This window comes from Pleuronectes platessa, chromosome 15 (assembly GCF_947347685.1).
Source record: "Pleuronectes platessa chromosome 15, fPlePla1.1, whole genome shotgun sequence".
NCBI lineage: Eukaryota > Metazoa > Chordata > Actinopteri > Pleuronectiformes > Pleuronectidae > Pleuronectes > Pleuronectes platessa.
In genome coordinates this window covers 2,818,004-2,836,864 of record NC_070640.1, presented here as the reverse complement: position 1 = coordinate 2,836,864, position 18,861 = coordinate 2,818,004, and the positions used below count along the sequence as shown (strand labels likewise).

The 18,861-nt window shown below is 43.1% G+C and overlaps 1 protein-coding gene across 1 annotated transcript in view; it reads right to left on the bottom strand.

Moving 5' to 3' along the window:
* The window catches only part of tmem132e (transmembrane protein 132E), a 100,576-nt gene that overhangs the window by 29,571 nt on the left and 52,144 nt on the right, over nucleotides 1–18,861 (bottom strand). Inside the window, exons 4-6 of the mRNA XM_053442420.1 lie at nucleotides 17,922–17,953; nucleotides 16,782–16,974; nucleotides 8,792–8,935 (exon numbers count right to left, since the gene is read on the bottom strand). Coding sequence (XP_053298395.1) covers nucleotides 8,792–8,935; nucleotides 16,782–16,974; nucleotides 17,922–17,953 — 369 coding nt within the window. The remainder of the gene's footprint in view (nucleotides 1–8,791; nucleotides 8,936–16,781; nucleotides 16,975–17,921; nucleotides 17,954–18,861) is intronic.

Sequence of the window (18,861 nt, the reverse complement as noted above, 5' to 3'; positions counted from 1 at the left end):
GGGGGCAGGAGGCAGGAAGCAGGAGGCAGGAGGCAGGAGGCAGGAGGCAAGAGGCAGGAGGCAGGAGGAAGGAGGCAGGAGGCAGGAGGCAGGAGGAAGGGGGCAGGAGGAAGGAGGCAGGAGGCAGGAGACAGGAGGCAGGAGGCAGGAGACAGGGGGCAGGAGGCAGGAGGCAGGAGACAGGAGGAAGGAGGCAGGAGGAAGGAGGCAGGAAGGAGGAGGCAGGAGACATTTACATCTTGGATAATTTCTGGATATGACCTGGAGTTCACTGCTCGTCAGGTTTAGATTAAATCTTACAGACGCCTTCTGAGATGCAGACTCTGGTCTCTAGAACTCTAATGTCACTGTTTAGGTCTCTGCTTTGTGTGTCTGGCTCTGGACTCTGTGTTTGGCTTCACGCTCTCTGACCCTTCACAGATTTGCAGCTCGAGGAATTTACGACACTCGGCTCCTCGCTGCCACGAGGACACAGAAACCATGGATTGACCTTTAGACCCTTCCGCCCCGATAAGTGCCCCCATCTCTCCAGCTCGGTGCACCCAGTGTTTATTCCTGCAGCTTCTTTTTTTTAGGGGGGGGGGGGGGGGGGCATCACTGCAGCTCATCCACAGCCCAGAGAAACTGACGAGAAAATGCTATAAAGATAAAACTACCAATACAGGAGAGAAATGATCTTAAATCATTTCTCGGAAGCCAAAGATTTAAGTAAAAGGATTTTAGTCTAAACTGATTATATGCACCAAAGAGAACAAAAATATTTGACTATTAAGTTAATAAACTATCGACCTATGAGGATAATTCACAGAAAATCTACGAGGAATAAATTATATGAGCATTAATTTGTGATTACAACGAAAAAGGTGATTTCTAATTCTGATGTTTTGTGACTATTTGAGGACGGACTTTGAATCTGAGCAACCACAGATACTCTTCAGTTGTAAATGTTGTCTTTATTAGACAGAAGGAAAAAGGTCAAGAGACAAACTGGATGGAACATGGGGCGTACTGGTCTGGGAACAATGGTAACACAACATGGATGTACCACCGGCTCTCGCACCACAAACCAGATGAAAAAGGGCAAAAAACAACATAAACATCCAGATAAAGATTTTCATTTGTTTTTCCTTCACGTTGGAGTTGTAATAATCCGAAGGCGTCAGCGAGCGACCTCTGGAAGCTTCTTGGAAGTTCACAAACAGGAAGCAGTTATCCAGGACTCTCCCGTCAATATTAAATATCCTCTGAATGAATTACCACGACGCCTCTTGCCAAATGGAGTTTCAGTTTTGAGGACAACACATGCATCAGATGAAGAGTGAATGAGAGCTGACATATGGCTGAAGCATTAGTGGGATTGTAGCTGTGAAGCTTCTCTGGCTCCACCAGCACTGGAACCAATGAGCTCATTTAGCTGTGTTAGCTAAATGAGGCGGCCTCCATTAGCCTGTTGTTGTTGGATTAATGAAGTTGAGTGTGAGAAATGAAGCTGCTGCAGGAAAGCTGCGACTTTGGAGCTTTTTTTAAATAATAGATTTTATATGATTCATTCTTCGAAGTCATCAGCAACATTTTTTTGCTTTATTTTATTTCTCTGATCATCTGTAAATATATATATTTAGATATATATACTTTATTTTCTATTTTACATGTTGATATTCTATTTTATTCTATTTTATACTATTTCTATTTTATTTTTTTGGGTTGTAATTACTTGAGCATTGCTAGAAGAGAGACTGTGACCCCATCATTTCATTGCCAGCGACTGCTTAATGTTATAGTTGTGCATTTGACAATAAAAATCTTGAATCTTGAATCTTGAATCATATAGAGGTTGTTCAGCAAATCTCTGAAACGTTAGAGGTCAATTCTTTAAAATAATTTTCTGACTTGACCTCTGGGTAAAATCTGTGTCTTCAACGTGTATGAGATCCCTTATATTATATTTTAAAACCTCCACAATTAAAAACCAGAGCTTTACTATATTTCAGTTTTCAGAAACCTCATCATTACCTCATTATTTCATTAATCTGCTGTTGAAGCACCTTCACTCTTCTGGTTTTTATACCCCCCCCGAGCTTGGAGCCTGGCTGCGGGGATTTGCTCCCATTCAGCCACAGGAGCATTAGTGAGGTCGACCACTGGTAAAGTGGGGCTCACACTCACCGCTCCAGTTCATCCCTCGGGCGTTGGAATGGTTTGGGGTCAGGACTCAGGTGCAGGTCGGTCCATTTCTTTTCTTTTCACACTTTTGCTCATGGTTCTGACTTTGTGAGCAGGGGTACTTTGATAGGTCGAAACAACAAAGGGCCTTTTACCAAACCATCGGGTTAGAGTTCATCATTTAAAATGTGGCGTCAGCGTCTCTCCTGCACGTTTCTGAGGCTGAATGTTCACGCAGCAAAACAAGGGATGCACGTGATGTTATAAACCAGCAGACTTTAGCTTTTTGTCTTTCAGATGATAAACTGGGAGCCGCACTAAAGCACAGAGTGTCACTCATATGGAAAAGTATGGAGCGGAGGAGGGAGGAGCCTTATCTCTGCCTCCAGTTTCCCAACCTTCTCCAGCCCTCATAATTATTCCTGCACACCGGAGAAGAAGGTTTGTCTTATCTGCTCCTGACGCACACTCTGCAGCTTAGTCATTATTTCCAGAGAAGAAGGAAACTGAAGAAATAAATAAATACAAAAAAAATCACAAACCTCTTACCTATTTTTACTTTCTGAGTTGGAAAGTTAAAAACACACAACAGCCCGTGGGTTGGCAAATATCTAAATGAGAAAATGCAGGGGGCTGAGAAGAGAGGGAATGATTTGAATGATCCTCCTCACAGGAGATGTGAGGAGGTTCTGCAGAGCTTTGAGCTGGGAGTGTTCTGCTCGGCTCAAAACAACAACCAGCATCCTGCAGCGAAACCACCACGGTGATTAGAATAGATCTACATGACCTGTGGTGTGACAGTAATGAGAGTAATGTATAAAACAACAAAGTAATGGAGGGCTCCACTTCTCTGGTCGGGCATCGCTGGGTGGATCCTTTTTTATTCTGGTTTCCTGGAGGACGTTTTATTGAACTGTCATGACTCGTGTATTTCCTGAGCCTGAAGGTCTCATTTTAAATTAGCCTCGAATGCTCAATGGCAAGTTCACTGAAGCAGGCGCACTCAATATCACACACGCCCTGTCGGTGGTGGATAATGAAAAATGATAAATGACGAGCAGAGGCAGCAGCCTGATGCAAGAACTGCTCTGTACCGCATCTACAGTGCCTTGCATAAGTATTCACCCCCCTTGGACTTTTTCCCATTATGTACTGTTACTAACTGGAATTCAAATAGACTTAAATAAACTTTTTCCTGTTTGATAAACAAAACATGCATAGTACTTTGGAGGTTCAAAATAAATTTTATTGTGACACAAACAATAATGAGAACAAAAAAGTTGACATCTGTTGGGTGCATAAGTATTCACCCCCCTGTGTCAATACTTGGTAGAACCCCCTTTCGCTGCAATTACAGTTGCAAGTATTTTGGGGAATGTCTCTACCAGCTTTGCACATCTAGAGATGGAAAGGTTTGTCCATTCTTCTTGGCAAAAAAGATGAAGCTCAGTCAGATTGGATGGAGACCGTCTGTGAGCCGCAATCTTCAAGTCTTGCCATAGATTCTCTATTGGATTGAGGTCTGGGCTTTGACTGGGCCATTTTAAGACATTAACATTCTTTAATCCAAACCATTCCTTTGTAGCTCTGGCTGTATGTTTAGGGTCATTGTCCTGCTGGAAGATGAACCTCCGCCCCAGTCTCAAGTCTTATGCAGACTGCATCAGATTTTCTTCAAGGATTTCCCTGTATTTGGCTCCATCCATCTTTCCCTCTATTCTGACCAGTTTCCCTGTACCTGCTGAAGAGAAGCATCCCCACAGCATGATGCTACCACCACCATGTTTCACTGTTGGGATGGTGTGCTCAGGGCGATGGGCAGTGTTGGGTTTTCGCCACACATAGCGTTTTGCATTGAGGCCAAAAAGTTAAATTTTGGTCTCATCTGACCAGAGCACCTTCTTCCACATGTTTGCTGTGTCTCCCACATGGCTTCTGGCAAACTCCAAACGGGATTTTTTATGGATCCCTTTCAACAATGGCTTTCTTCTTGCCACTCTTCCATAAAGGCCAGATTTGTGGAGTAGACGACTAATAGTTGTCCTGTGGACAGATTCTCCCACCTCAGCTGTGGATCTCTGCAACTCCTCCAGAGTAACCATGGGCCTCCTGGTTGCTTCTCTGATTAATTTTCTCCTTGTCCGACTCTTCAGTTTGGGTGGACGGCCTCCTCTTGGTAGGTTTGCGGTTGTGCCATATTCTTTCCATTTTCTTATGATGGATTTTATGGTGCTCAGAGAGATGTTCAAAGCTCTGGATATTTTTTTATAACCTAACCCTGCTTCATATTTCTCCACAACTTTATCCCTGACCTGTTTGGTGAGCTCCTTGGTCTTCATGATGCTGTTTGTTCAGTAATGATCTCCAACAAACTCTGAGTCCGTCACAGAACAGGTGTATTTATACTGAGATTAAATTGCAGACAGGTGGACCCTATTTACTAATTATGTGACTTGCAAATGTGACTTGTGAATGCAATTGGTCGCACCAGATCTTTGTTAGGGGTTTCACAGTAAAGGGGGTGAATACATATGCACTCAACACTTTTCAGATTTTTATTTGTAAATAATTGTGAAATCCATGTAATATTTCCCCCCACTTCCAAATGATGCACTATTTTGTGTTGGTCCATTACATAAACTCACGATGAAATAAATTTTAATCTGTGGTTCTACCATGACAAAATGTAGAAAAAAGTCCAAAGGGGGTGAATACTTATGCAAGGCACTGTATACTGCACAACTGGAACCCCCCCCCCCCCCGACTGAAAGACACACATCTGGACAGATTTTTTTCCCCCCGAATATGTAGATTATCTCATCAGTTTGTATAATTTCTATTTGTTCTAAATAAATAACCAAAAAATGAAATGAACACAGATTCAGTCAACTCTATTCATCCCAGACGGGGAAATCTGGGCAATTACAGCGTCTATCATGTAAAATAAATAAGAATAAATAAATGAGTGGCCACAGACACAAATCAACAACAACAACAATCAACAGCTCTGAGCATCTAGTGGCTGGAGAGCAGGGGGGGGGATTTTATGTGTGTCAGGAGCTGGACATGATTCTGACGACTAGCGATTCTGGACCATCAGACTCTTCCAGTGGGAGAACGGGTCTTTGTGACACTACTGGAATTAAACCAGTCCCCACGTTTGTTTGTAAACATTACACATTTGACTAGATGGCACCAACTTGAAGACAGATTTCATGACATAGACACGTCCCAAACAGTTGAACCCTATGTCAGCATCGGTCTCACGCTCATTTGTTTCCTCCTCATCTCTTTTTTTAAATCTGAAGAAATGTGATATTAAAACCACCATCACAGGGAAGACATGTTATTTAGTTAACAGCTCTAAAACCATTTAAGTTCTGTGTCTGGACTCTGAGTTTAATTTCTTCTCCCTCTGCAATGCAGGACTTTTTATTTGGACCAATTTGTTAGCAGGACGAGCAGCGGGGGGGGGGGGGGGGGGAGGCTGAGAGCGTTCAGATGAGTCCGATACATCAGAGTGAGAATAAACTGGACGTACAGTAAACTGGTGTTTTAACAGATTCATTCACAAGCAGAGAGATAGAAGTCAGGATCTGATTCGGCTTCGTGGCTTCACGGCCTCAGTCTGTAAAAAGCCTCCATCAACCCGGCCGGCCCCCGACCTTGACGAGCCGCTAAACCACCACAGAGAGGATTTCATGAGCCCGACTTGATAAGACAACTTTACTGTTCAATGAAAAGTATGAAGAAAGAAAAAAGGAGGATTTTTTCTCCCACACACAGTCGAAGGGTCAAATTTAAAGATTTCTGTTACGGGCACATGAAAGTTGATGGAGGTGCGAGTCACGTCACATGGAGCCGTTACTGTATTCAACGTGTTTCAATAAACGCACAACCTTTCAATGAGAGGGAGATAGAGCTGAGCTATCAGACCCCCTGTGGCTGCTCTGATGATCGTTAGCATGCTCAGACGTTAGCATCGACCTCCTGATAATTAGCAACGGGACGTAAGAGAGCAGAACCCCCCCCCCTTGTCTCAGCCTCAGTGAGCAGGGACCAGAGGCGGCTGCTCTCTGCCACAGATGCATGCACATGGCTGCAGGCCCCGGGTTCTCCAGCCTCATTTCAATTATTCAAATAAATCCCTGACCTCTATTAGCCAATGAGAATCATTTGAAGCACGAAGCAGCCGATTGGGAAACTGTCGGCCACCTCTAGGTCGGTTGTTTCTTCAGATAATACTGAAGATGTCTCCCAGTTCAGGGGATGCATCCTTCAGAGGGGTCAGAGTGGAGCGACTGGGCAAAGGTCACTGGGAGTTAAAGTGCCAGTATTATTTATGTAATATTGAATTTATGTTTAGAACATTCACTGTCTCTTCTTATCTAAAGCACAAATGAAAACCTGAATTCTGAGGGTGGACTCTCCAATGCTTAATATGGTGCAAAAACAAAATTACATATTTACAAGCAAAGAAGATGAAGTTTCTATTATCTATAATTCTCTCTCTAGTTCCTTCCATTCATTCAGAACTCTAAAGAAGTGCTAAAGAAATTTGTGTTAACGAAAAACGAAATATATTTAAGTGCGAAAGGAAAATTGGTAAATGAGAATATTGGTTTTGGTTTGAACTAACTACAAGAAAACAACCATGTTACTATAATAATCACGAAGCTATATTCATAGAACCTGAGTTTATATCCAGAGAGAACTCCTCTCCCCCCAGAAGGGAAAAATAAAAACTATCCAGCACATCATAAAAGCTCTGGTGGAATTGACTCCTCTGTGTGAATCAAGAGGAGCCGAGCAGAGTGTGAAATTGAAGAAGCAGGTGTATCGCATCGCTACGCAAGTTTTTCCAAAAGTCAAATTAAAATCACGGGAGAAAGGAACATTCTGGAGGTTAAACGTTGGGTTATTATTATTAAATAATAAATCAGCCGTCGACCTGATAAAGATTAAAACATCTCAAAATGAAAATGTGAAGATTAACTCTTGTATCTCCCAGGCATCTATAAGAGGGGAATATGTTTCTGCTTGATACAGAAGAAAAAAAATAAGAAAACATGAGATTCCACATTAATTCAATTAAATAAACTATAGTTTAGCTATAGTTATAGGTCTCTAAAAACAGTCAATGTGAGGATTTGGTCTCAAAGAGTTTGTGTGAAGTTTTCTCAACAGAGCGAGGAGCCTGAAACTTTTTGGGCAAACTGATAATTGCAGCTTTCAGGGTCGACGGGCCGTTTACAGAGAGTTCGATCAGAGTCTCCTTAAAGACAAGTCCACTGAAGATCTTCACCTCTCATCAGCAGCACGTTCAGAAGGTATCGAACTGACGGGGGGGGGGGAGCCATTTTCCAATTCAGTCCCAAATCAAGTAGAGAGCCGAGAAAACGTGACCGAGCCCGACAGGGATTTGAAAACCATCTCAAAATGGAGTCAAAGCGGTTTGTTCGGCAAGAACCGGTACAAGCAGAGAGCTTCAACCATATTCACCAGGCTCAGGTCGGGTGAACACATGGTGCTTCTCTGCTGCAGGGACCAGGGTGTGTGTTTGTCTGGGTATGACTCACCAGATCTACAGGACCCTGGTGGGGGGGGGGGGGGGGGGGCAGCACCAAACTCAAAATGTGATTCACCAGCCTCGTTAAGGAGGAGAACACCAAGAGGAAAAGGTTTCACAGGCAGAAGTTTAATTGTTTTGTTGTGATCACGATGCTTCTCCTTCATTGTGTTTGTGCGGCTCTTTAATTCACGTGTGGTGCAGAGGTGTGTGTGTTTGTGTGTGTGTGTGTGTTTGTGTGAGGACTCAGGTGTTGTGTTTTGTCTGCCGCTGCAGATGTTGCACCTGTTGTTCTGAAAAACAAAAAGCTGTCACCAGTCGCAACAGCTTTTTGGTGAGTGGCCGTGTGATAAACACCTGCACTGTGGTACGTGGGAATCGAACCACACACATTATTGCATTGTTCACTTCTCCTGAGGTCACATCTCCCTCCTCCACCGTGGTTTTAAAGGACCGACGCTGCAAAATGGCCTCGCCGCACTCGGCTGTGCTAAACAATCTGCCTGTGGTGAAATCTATTCCGACCGTAATTGACTGGAGTAAAATAATAAGAGCGTAATCGCCGCCTCTGACGTTGCTCTGCAAGTTGTTGTTGATCCCACTTTAATTTGCTTAATCAACAAACCAGACATGGTGGAGAGCGCCGATTCCCCGGGAGTCTGAGCCCTGATTGTTCTGGATCCTGGGACGCCGCTGCTCCACCCGCCCGCAGCCATCAGCCTCTCTTTCTCTCTCTCTCTCTCTCTCTCCCTCCCTCTGTTTCTTTCTCTCTCTCTTTCTCTCTCCCTCCATCTCTCTCTCTCTCTCTCTCTACGTTACATTGGCGAAGCAGAACTCTTAGGAAGAGGTGTCAGCTGACATCCGCTGCTCCAGAGATCCCATCATGCAGCTGTTACCGCTCCTTCTGCAGCCACACTGATTCATATAGAGCGGTTTATGAACATGCATGGATTTTTTTTATCTGAGGTTGTCATGCTCTCCTGATGATGTGTTGCCATCTATGGGGACTAGATGTTCTCTAACGAGCTCGGAGGAGATCAGGTTTTTTTATTTCCGTACCTTCACGATGTCTTCGTTGGAGGACTTGCACTGAACGGAGGAGGACACGTCCGTGACGGCTCCGTTCATCTCAATGGAGACCATCTTCACCGGGATGGCCACGGTGCGTCCGGTCAGGATGGCTGTGTTGATGATCTCAGTGTCCTGCAGGGGGGGGAGAGAGAGAGAGAGAGAGAGAGAAAGAGAGAGAGAAGAGGTGAATCAGTGGAGGTGGGTTGTTCTCTGATGTTTCATCTGCGTCCACATTAGAAGCCCCCCCCCCCCCCCCCCCGGTGTTACCAGGACACGTTTCATTGCATTTCATCAGTGAACATGTTCATTATCCACTTTGTCCAACTGAGTGACTACAGACAGTCGGTGAAAAAGGAAAAGCAACGACCTTTAACTTAATCGTTCTGAGAAACATGTTTAAAGTGCAAATCACAGCATCGAGCTTAAATTCCTCTGATGTCACCCCGGTGTTAGACTCGGCTGTGGGGGGGGGGGGGGGGGGGGGCTCAGCAGGAACCTCACGGAGTCCTCATACCAAACACGCTTCACTGACGTCCACAGCAACAGGACCGGCTGCTGTTTCCATGGAGCTCCAGAGCAAAGTGTTGTTTTTATGATTCACACTTTTTTTTATCGTTCATTAAGAAAAAACAAATGTAAAAATGATTTAAAAAAAAGCAAACAGGGAAGGCGAGATGAGGATAATGTTGGAATTATAAGATTGTAAACCAAAACACAGAGAGGAGGCTTGAAATTCTTCGTCTTTATGGATCTTTGTGTTCATTTAAAACCAAACTTTTATTTTGACATGGAGAATTATCATAACATCATCGAGACATCATGATTTTTATTCATTTAGATTCCTCCCTAAGTGCTTAGTGAGATGTATTACTGTTTGAATTTGAATCGTTTAGGTTGTTCGGTATGAGACGAGCTTTAATTTGGTAGAATTATGACAGAGAGCGGAGATGAATACACTTTTCAATATATTCATACGTCTGTCAGAAGGAGCTGCTTCTCAGAAGCTTCAGGTTTGATGATTCATTTATTCGCTATAAACCAATTTAAAGGAGATAAACTCGAAAGAGGGAAACTTAGCACGAAAGAAACACCTTCAGCTTCACTGAAATATCATCCAATTACACCGGAGTGCAAATGTTCGTTATATCGCCGCCCTTATTTTTATATGTCGTTAAAACTTCTTGCTCAACAAGACTTAGGCAATGAAAAGATAATTCCTCAATTCTGATATAATCCAACAAGCCCTAATTTGTCAAACCATCATGTGCATTTTTATGATGAAAGCACACAAGGCTAAATTAAGAGGCTGACACCGTGTAAATCCTGACATCAAAAAGCATCAGATCTAAATTCCTGCCGTTCCTTCATCTTCACGTCTCCATCTCAGCAGGAAGTGACTTTGATCCCACTCTGGTTCTTCAAGGAGCTCCTTGGTCTCGGCTGCGAGACTCTAAATAGTTTATTCATAGAAGGGAGTATTACCCACAAGCCTCGGCGGTCGAGTGTTGAAAAGGGCGCCTGCACGCCGTGTGGCCTGAAGGCAAATAATGAAGGCAGTCAGTTCTGAGGTGTCCGTCGGCGTGATACCTCAGCTCACCTCTCGGGGCGCCATCACACATCACAGTGAAGAGGTGAAGAGGAGAAGATAAAGTCTGGAGCCTTTTCATTTACTTTTTACTTCTCCATGTAATTTACCCACATGGGTCAGACGCCTCTTTTAACCTAACTGGGGTGTGTGTAATAAGAACTAGAGGCAACGATTATTATTCTATCACAAACTATTTTAATTTCAGATTCTTATAATTAGCAATAAAAAAACCTAACATTTTAAAATAACTGAAAATAACTCTGACGAATCAAATATCAAGATCTCCAGCAAACAGCTTCTTTCTTCTTTGATTGAATCTGAATCAATTTTAACAGTTAGTCCCCATCGGCTTTATGACCAATGTTCAAATTGCACACCCATATATAATGAAATGTGGGAAATGTAAAAAATAAAAGTCAGAATATAAAGTTCCTGCTTCTATAAAACCAAAAGGCAGCAAAGTCCAATGGAAACAGATTAAATTACTGAATTAATAAATCCGCTGAAGCTTCCTCTGCTTCCATTCCACTGAATAAGCCTTTAAATATCAAATCTAAATGTCATTTCACATCACATTTTCATTTCTAATGTAATCCTTTCCTCTCGCCTCCCCTCTAAAGCGGTAGAGAAGCTTTGTTTCTGTGTTGTTTATTCTCTTTGTTTGTATAAAACTCAGCCAATTTAAAGGGAGCAAAGCACAGCAGACCTCTGTGGGTAATTGACGCGGCTCGGGGGTGAAATCCTAATTGAAAGACATCATCCCTGAGCTCTCCTCGCTGTGCTGGCATCTGGTAAGTACTCACACTACACCAGACACTTCACAATTAAATGTGCGCTGCTCTGGGAGCTCTAATTATGCTTACCTGGAATCAGCCGTTATCCAGAAAATCAGCCATGACTGCACACAGCTATCATTTTACTTAATTACTGAGTTCTGTGTGAGGCAAAGCACTTATTAGGATTTGATGGGAAAACAAAGGAAAACCAGCATCACACTGAACTCAGTGGGTTTGTTTCAGTCACAGTTAAACTAAAGCACTTGTCATTTTAAGAAAGTTTTAATTATGTTTATCTATTAAACTAAAAGAATGATCCGACGGGAAAACTATATAAATGAATGGACTGTATCTATAACTATATATATAAATATAAGTATTCCTGTTAACCTTTAAACGTATATTGTTTTTATATTGTATTATATTTGACTATTCTTTTTTAAAGTAAGCTCCTTCTACCTTGCTTGTATTCTAATGTAATTACTGCTCTGCTGAGCTGAGCGGTTTCTGTCACTCCTCTTGACCCTGTGTTAACTGCACATGACAAATAAAACTTGAAGGGAGGTGATTGTGTTTTTTAACCCTGTCCGTTTCAATCAATCCATCAAATGTTATATGTATGGCCCATATTCATCAATCACAATTTGTCTCATAAGGCTTCACAAGGCTCGACATCCTGATCCTGAGCCTCTGAGCCTCGCTGCTGTTAGAGATCCAAGGTTTCGCCGACTTTCTCCACGTCTCGTGTGGTTCACAGCAGAATCCACATTGGAAATGATCCCTGCAGTTTTAATGTTCATCTGTTCCATACGCCTCAAATGTAAATATGTGCAGCACTTCCTGCCGCTGTGACAGCACCCGCACGTTTCTGCTGAGGATCTATTCATTTGTCCTAACAAGGTTTTTATAGATATTGCTGGAGCAGAAGACGCTCGGCTTCATACTGTGGAGTCCTCGTTGCGTATGTAACTGTAAAGGAAATATAATATTCATACCAGAGACCCCACCAGCTGCCGCCATCATGCAGGAGATGTGTATCTACGTTTTAAGCATCTACACAAATAAAGTCTGACAGAGATGAAGGGAGCAGTGATGACAGTTGTAATCATAGAGGTATTAACAATATGTGAGCAGGCAAATTGTAAATCTAAGCAATAAACTTGTAATCATAACCAACAATCAGCTGCCAAAAACAATAACAACTGGGCAGATGTTCATGATGGTGGAAGGATGTGCTACAGGTCAGAGAGGAGGTCGGTAGAGTTTGGTGTAAATCCTCATCAGAAGGATCCAGGATCTTTTTACCAATTTCCCAAAGAAATGATTTATGGATCTCGATGGAAAATCTGGTTTATTAAGGTGACTCATATCTCAAGTGTGTGAAATGTGCTGCGGATCAAATTCAAATTCCGTTATTTGAGGTTATGTGCTCTGCTGTGCATCATATTCAGTTGAGTCGGTATAATAAATTAAACAAAATCTTAGAATCCAGTTACAGAATGTTATATTTAGCTTTTTTTTATAGCTAAATTGCAAATATTATCTTGTAATTGATTGTCAAACATGTGCATCATCGTACTTTAATTGATTTACAAGGTTTATTAGACAAACAACTGATTCTCTCTCTCTCTCTCTGTGTGTCTCATTTGCTCGTGGTTAATGTAATCCCATTAAATGTAATCCATTACTGTGCAGCCTCCCACGGGCTCTTGGGTTTCCCAGTGGGCGAGCTGACTTAGCGTGTGAGACGTTAAACACTCGGCTCCAGCGCCACCCGCTCCACCTGCCTCTGAATAATGGAAACAACACAGCTCGGCCAGATGTGAGTCTGTACGAAGGCACGAGGACGTGTACACATGTGGAGCCGGGACGCGTGACTTCCAGCTGTGAGGGTCGCACAACACAAAACATCATTTCTTATTGAACATCTGGCAGCGACTGAGCGGCTAATGGAGCCGGGGGTTCTGGCAAAACCGCCGCCGCCTCCTGCTCTGCATCATCCTTTCTGTTTGTTAGATTCATCGACTCTTTGCTCAGAGTGATGAGGACGTCTGTGAGTTTGTGTTATTAGTGTTTTTAAATTGGTTTCAGGCCTCAGGGTTGATTTAACTTTACCTGGAACTGTGAGTCTATGAGAAAATGACTCAACTAGTCACTTTTTAACGTCAGTAAACATTTTTCCTGATGAGTTTATGTCTCATTCTCTAGTTTCAAGTCGTCTTCAATGCAGCATGATGTTTAGACACCGTGTGATTGACAGCTAATATCGTCCAATGGGTGCAGGTGTAGGAGGACCTCTCTCTTAGGCTCCACCCCTCTTAGCACAAACTTTAACATCTTAACATTGCAAATCTCCATCTTTGCGTGAAGCCATAGTTTCTATTCATTTTCCTATTTGTAGGAAATTATTCTCTAAAAACCTTAAACTCCTACGTTGTTGTTGCTCTCTTCTTCCACGAGGGGGCGCTACAACCTTCGTCCCTGTCGCTCTGTAACCCGAAACTCATGGTGTTTGTATTGTGGAGACAGAACCAGCCGCTCTGTATCAGCAGTTTCTCAAAGTGCTGATCTTTTCCACAAGCTGTCACTGGGTTGACGGCACCAGATGAGAAGTGGTTTGTGATTTGCATCCGTCACTGAAGCGACGGGGATTCTACAGAAAGAAGAAGTCGAGGGACGTGAAGCTTCTGAGAAGTTTTGGTTGCGATGCATCTTCTGACCTCATACGTTTCTGTTTTAAATACTTTAACGACCCAATAAACCGCCCTTGACACCCACTGGTTGGATTTGTTGAAGCCCCGGTGGCCACAGCGTGTCACTGCAGTCGTTCTGCAGCTGAGGATGAAAGCATCACTTTCAAACCTCAGTGTTTTTAGTTCCTGTGCAGAGCAGCTGAAGTGTCACCTGCTGTGAGAACAGATCCTCACAGGGAAGCTCCACTTTCACAGCCACTCAACCAAATCAATACTCATCAGCAGCTTATTCATATCTCACTACAACGGCCTCGAGGGTTAATAAGAGCACAGTGTGAAATGGGAAGCAATGGGATAATATTCATTCTTAATTATCACATTTATTTATTTATTTTGAAGATATTGACAGATGGTTAAGAAACAAACTTTCTGAAGCGGAGAAGCAACAACACTGATTCCATGGCCTTCATTATTAAATCTTTCATCCTAATCCTTCACTTAACTTACAATTTAAATCAAATTATGAATCATAACTTCAAACCAGGACAACTTCCAGCTTCATGAGGGTCAGTGATCAAACGTAACTTTGTGCCACAAAGATCCTCTTCACTTCAAACTGTCCCATTAAGCCGCTCCACGAGCTGCCATCATGATAGAGGTGCTCTGTTCTGCTGGCTGTGATAGCGCCCCCTGTCTGCAGCTCATCAATCACGGTTCATGGGAGTTAACGTTGTTTAAATTGCGCCCCAGTGGGAGAACTGGAAAGTCTGGGTTTTAGTCTGATATCCAATTAGTCGCCACACACACACAGAGAGAGGATGATGAATTAAAGCGGTGGTGGATCACAGAGCGCCCACCTGCAGCTCTAACCTCACATGTGGAAATCGATAACTGTTGTTTGACGTTGTGTGTTTCTTTGCCCACGTGCCTGCAGCTCCCCCCCCCCCCCCCCCCCGTGTCGTCTGACAACCTTCAGAGCGACAGTGAGCCGATCTGAACCTGGTCTCCGCCTCCGTCTTGAAGAGAATTTCTCTATTTTTATTGTGGAACAACGTCGGTGATGTCTGACAGACGCATTAGAGGCAATTCCCAGGGTGTGAAAACTTTCTGGATTCCTCGAGCTTAGCGGGGATTAGTCTGCAGTGTGGAACAGACAGGTTCTATTTCGGCTTCTTTTAAAACAAAAAGTTTTTGCCCTTAGAAGACGAAAGACAAACCCCCGATCCCTTCTCTCTGTCCTGTCTTCCATTAACACGACTCCTCTGCTTAGCGACTGCAGCTAAAGAGAAATAAAAACCAGGCGTCACTGGGATGTGACTGAATAACAGCAACAATCTGCCATCTTGCTCCGGAATGTAAATTCTTTACACGTGGAAGTTCACACGGGGAGAAATCTCATTTGGCATCGCAGCCGAACACATCTGGGTACAACTGCACGTTAATCCCAAATGTCAAGAGGGACCAGAGATGTAAAATGAACCTTATGTTGCAACAGATGTGCCGTGCACACAGATGTGCCGTGCACAGAGTCATAACTGCAGCTCCAGTATATTTAATGAAGCTTTAGGTGTGGAACACTTGTAATTATGCAAATATGAAACGTATAACCCAGCCTTGCTGTTTCGTGTAAAGCAGCCAAACCTTTCACCGAGAGACGGATGTGGTTATCTTCTACAACACATGTGTGTATTTAATGATGTACAACACACATCAGTGCTGCGGTGTGACCACAGAGCTGCCGTCACCAGATCCCTCTCTCCGCCTGTGACTGCTCCACATCCACTCCATCATCTGGATTATTTACCACACAAGGTTAATTTTAATGAACTGATATAATGTGCGGTTGGACTTTTTTCTGTCTCTGAGTTTCAAATGAGCAAAGCAAGACCACCAGAGAGGGAGGGCGGGCGGGGGGTGAGGGAGAGAGAGGCAGAGAGAGGGGGCGAGGCCTAGCCCGCGGTGCTTGATTAATTTCCCTGTGTTCCCATAACCTGTTTACTACCTTCACTAATTGCCACCTTTTCACGAGGCGAGCAGACGAGCCCAGATTAAACGAGCAACAGACACTTAAGAGTTCTGTGATTGGTCGACTTTCCTAACAAGCAGCGAATCAGTGCAAAGAGAAACTGAACAAGTACATTTATTTGTCTGGGATGCTCATGATTTAATTATTACATTTTAATCCACAGTTTTAGAATTGAGGCTAAATCAGGGTTTATATGATTCTGTTTAAAAATTGCGTTTTAAAACTGAAACAATCTCGGTCCAGATGAATCATTTAATTCAATATCACCTAACACTGGTCATGTGTGTAGTGGTGTAAACAGGAAGTGGATTGTCTACTGTGCAGTTTGTTGCCTTGTTGCACAAAATACTACAAGCGAGAAACAGCGGGGGGGGAAATGTAGGAGCGGTGATTTTAGGTCTTGAACTAACGACGAGGTTGAACTGACAGGAAGTGTTCTCTACTCAAATGCAGCTCAGGAGGTTTTCACTCTAGAAACAAGGCCGGCAGCTTTTCCAGGCTTCTCCCTCTAACACTCGTAAACAAAGTAACTGTAGAAACTCATAAACGTCTTTGATTCTCAATAATAATCAGGTCTGAGCAAAGAAACAGCTGCTTTTCAATTTAACACACGTCTGTGCAGGTTTTAAGATGTTTGAATGAGCAAGAACAAGATCAGGAAACACACGGAAATCCATTCTGAAGAACCAGCAACAGATATTTCAGTGCAGTCATATTTATAATAAGACAAAATACTGGTTTTATATGAATCTCACAGAAAAGACAATTTTTAGAACTCCTGCATCTTTGTCACGAGAGATATTCAAGCTTTAAAATAAATTCAGAATCATTTGATGAATAAAAGCTCAATAATCATGATGTGTGTCATCATCAGTGTGGCTGTTGCTCCACTCACCATGGCCAGAGGGATGATGGCCTGGATGTCCCGCTGCACCACCGTCAGCTCCGTCACCACCTTGTCCGAGTCGGGCGGCGGGTTCTGCCCCTTGTAGTCGATGTTCCAGTTGATCCTCCGCGTCACCGACAGGCTGGTGAAGTTCTCCATCTCGAAATCCAGCTGCATCACCTCCACGTTGCCCAGCACGTCCCTGTGGAGCGACAACAACAACACACACACACACACAAAGAGTCCACAACCAAAGGCCAAAATATCACTTACAGCCAAATGTTCATGACAACCACTGCAGAGCGTAACAAGAAGGTCTGGCAACGATTTCTGGTAATGAAATCGTTCACTGGCTGGTTTTTTAATTATGAAACGAGTTGTTTAGCGAGACGTCCACACGCAGCTCCACAGTTATTTATAAAGTTTTCCTCCAGTTACCCTGAAGCTGATGAAGAGGAGTGGAGGATTCATCACGGCTGCAGAGCTGAGACACTTGACACGTGTGTGTGTGTTGTTATATTTTTAGTATTTGCTCTTTGCTCAACTTGATCTAAATCTCTTCAGGGCTTATTTCAGTGTGAGCTAAGTGACCTGGTGAATGTGCTTTTTAACACAGTTTGAAGATCGATGTGTAAAATCAGATTCCAGAGTGAGAAGCTCCAGTCACTGATCTGCATTCAGCTCGACTCACACAAGTTATCGGACACGTTCTCTGAGGGAAAGGCCCGTTTCTAACTTCCCCCCCCGTCAGGCTGATGGCTGGATCTCACATTTCCTGACAGATACAAGGCAGTTAAAATGGCGGCGGGATCTTAAAGGTCACAGTAAAACGTTTACAGCGTCGTGACTCGCCGGCAGAATACAAACCGCCGTTCTTTTTTTTAAACTCACGTACAGATTTGATTGCTTGGCGTGAAAAATAATAAGCAGCGCAGGCGACTGTGATGCTCGGGGTCCTGAGAGGAGATGATTCACCATGCGAGTGGTTTTTATTAATAGAGTTTTACCGTCCAGGTCGTTATGATATGAGGTGTTTCTGTGTCCAGGGCCGTTTGTGACTTCATTAAAGAAGCTCCACACCCGGCTAATCGGCCCGTTCAGGAGCTAATGAGCCACAGGTTTCCCTCGGGAGTCGGTTGAGACCAAAACTGAGGAAGAAGAGGAGTCGGTGCACGACCGACCTTCAACATGCGACTATCAGTTCATCTTTAAAACTGAATTCAAGTCAGTGTTGTGTTTACAGTTTATTTCCACTGTTCTTATGTGAAATATCAATTACCACAGGTACAAATTCAAAGTAGAAGTTTCTATGGCTACTTTAATTAACTTACAGATATGGTGATGATCCTGGTTAAATATAGAATGAGTCAGAAAACACGTTTTAATGAAAATCACCATCTCACCTCGACTGTAAGTGTTTCAGAAGCCTGTCGCTGGAATGGCACCAAGTAGAGGTAGAGGTCAGTGTCCTCTTATGAAAACACATTAAAATCCTTATTTAATCTAATTATTCCCTGGTATATCTGTGAATAATATAATAATTATAATGTTTAATAAAGTGTTCATTGAAAGATTCTCAGATTTGCTCTTTAAATTCAGATCTGCACTAAAATCTTAATAAACTCAGTTCCATAGTTGTTGTGTAATTGTTCTAAAAACCAGATAAACAGACAAACAACAGTGATTTTAAAGAAACCTCATCCATATGAAATATGACAATTCATGTTTTCCTGCAAATAGCATTTGGAGATTTTAATTCGTGGCAAAAAATAGACTTCCTAGGACACCAGAGTGGATTGTGTTGATGTCCTGATGCAACAGATATCACACATCTCAACTAATAATTCATTAGTGAAGAGAACTGATAACAGACTTTGTCCCACTCTCTCATGACTGAGTTTCCACTCGTGCCCCCGAGCTCCTGTCAGGCGACAGAACCGAGGCTGATGAGAAGTGACAGATCTGTAATGGCGGCTCCTGATCACTGCGGAGGAGTTATCACAAGTCTCTGAATGAAAACAGTGGGCAGCTCCCGTCAATAAACAATCACTGCTCCCCTAATCTTTTCTCCTTCCATCTCCGAGGCCTC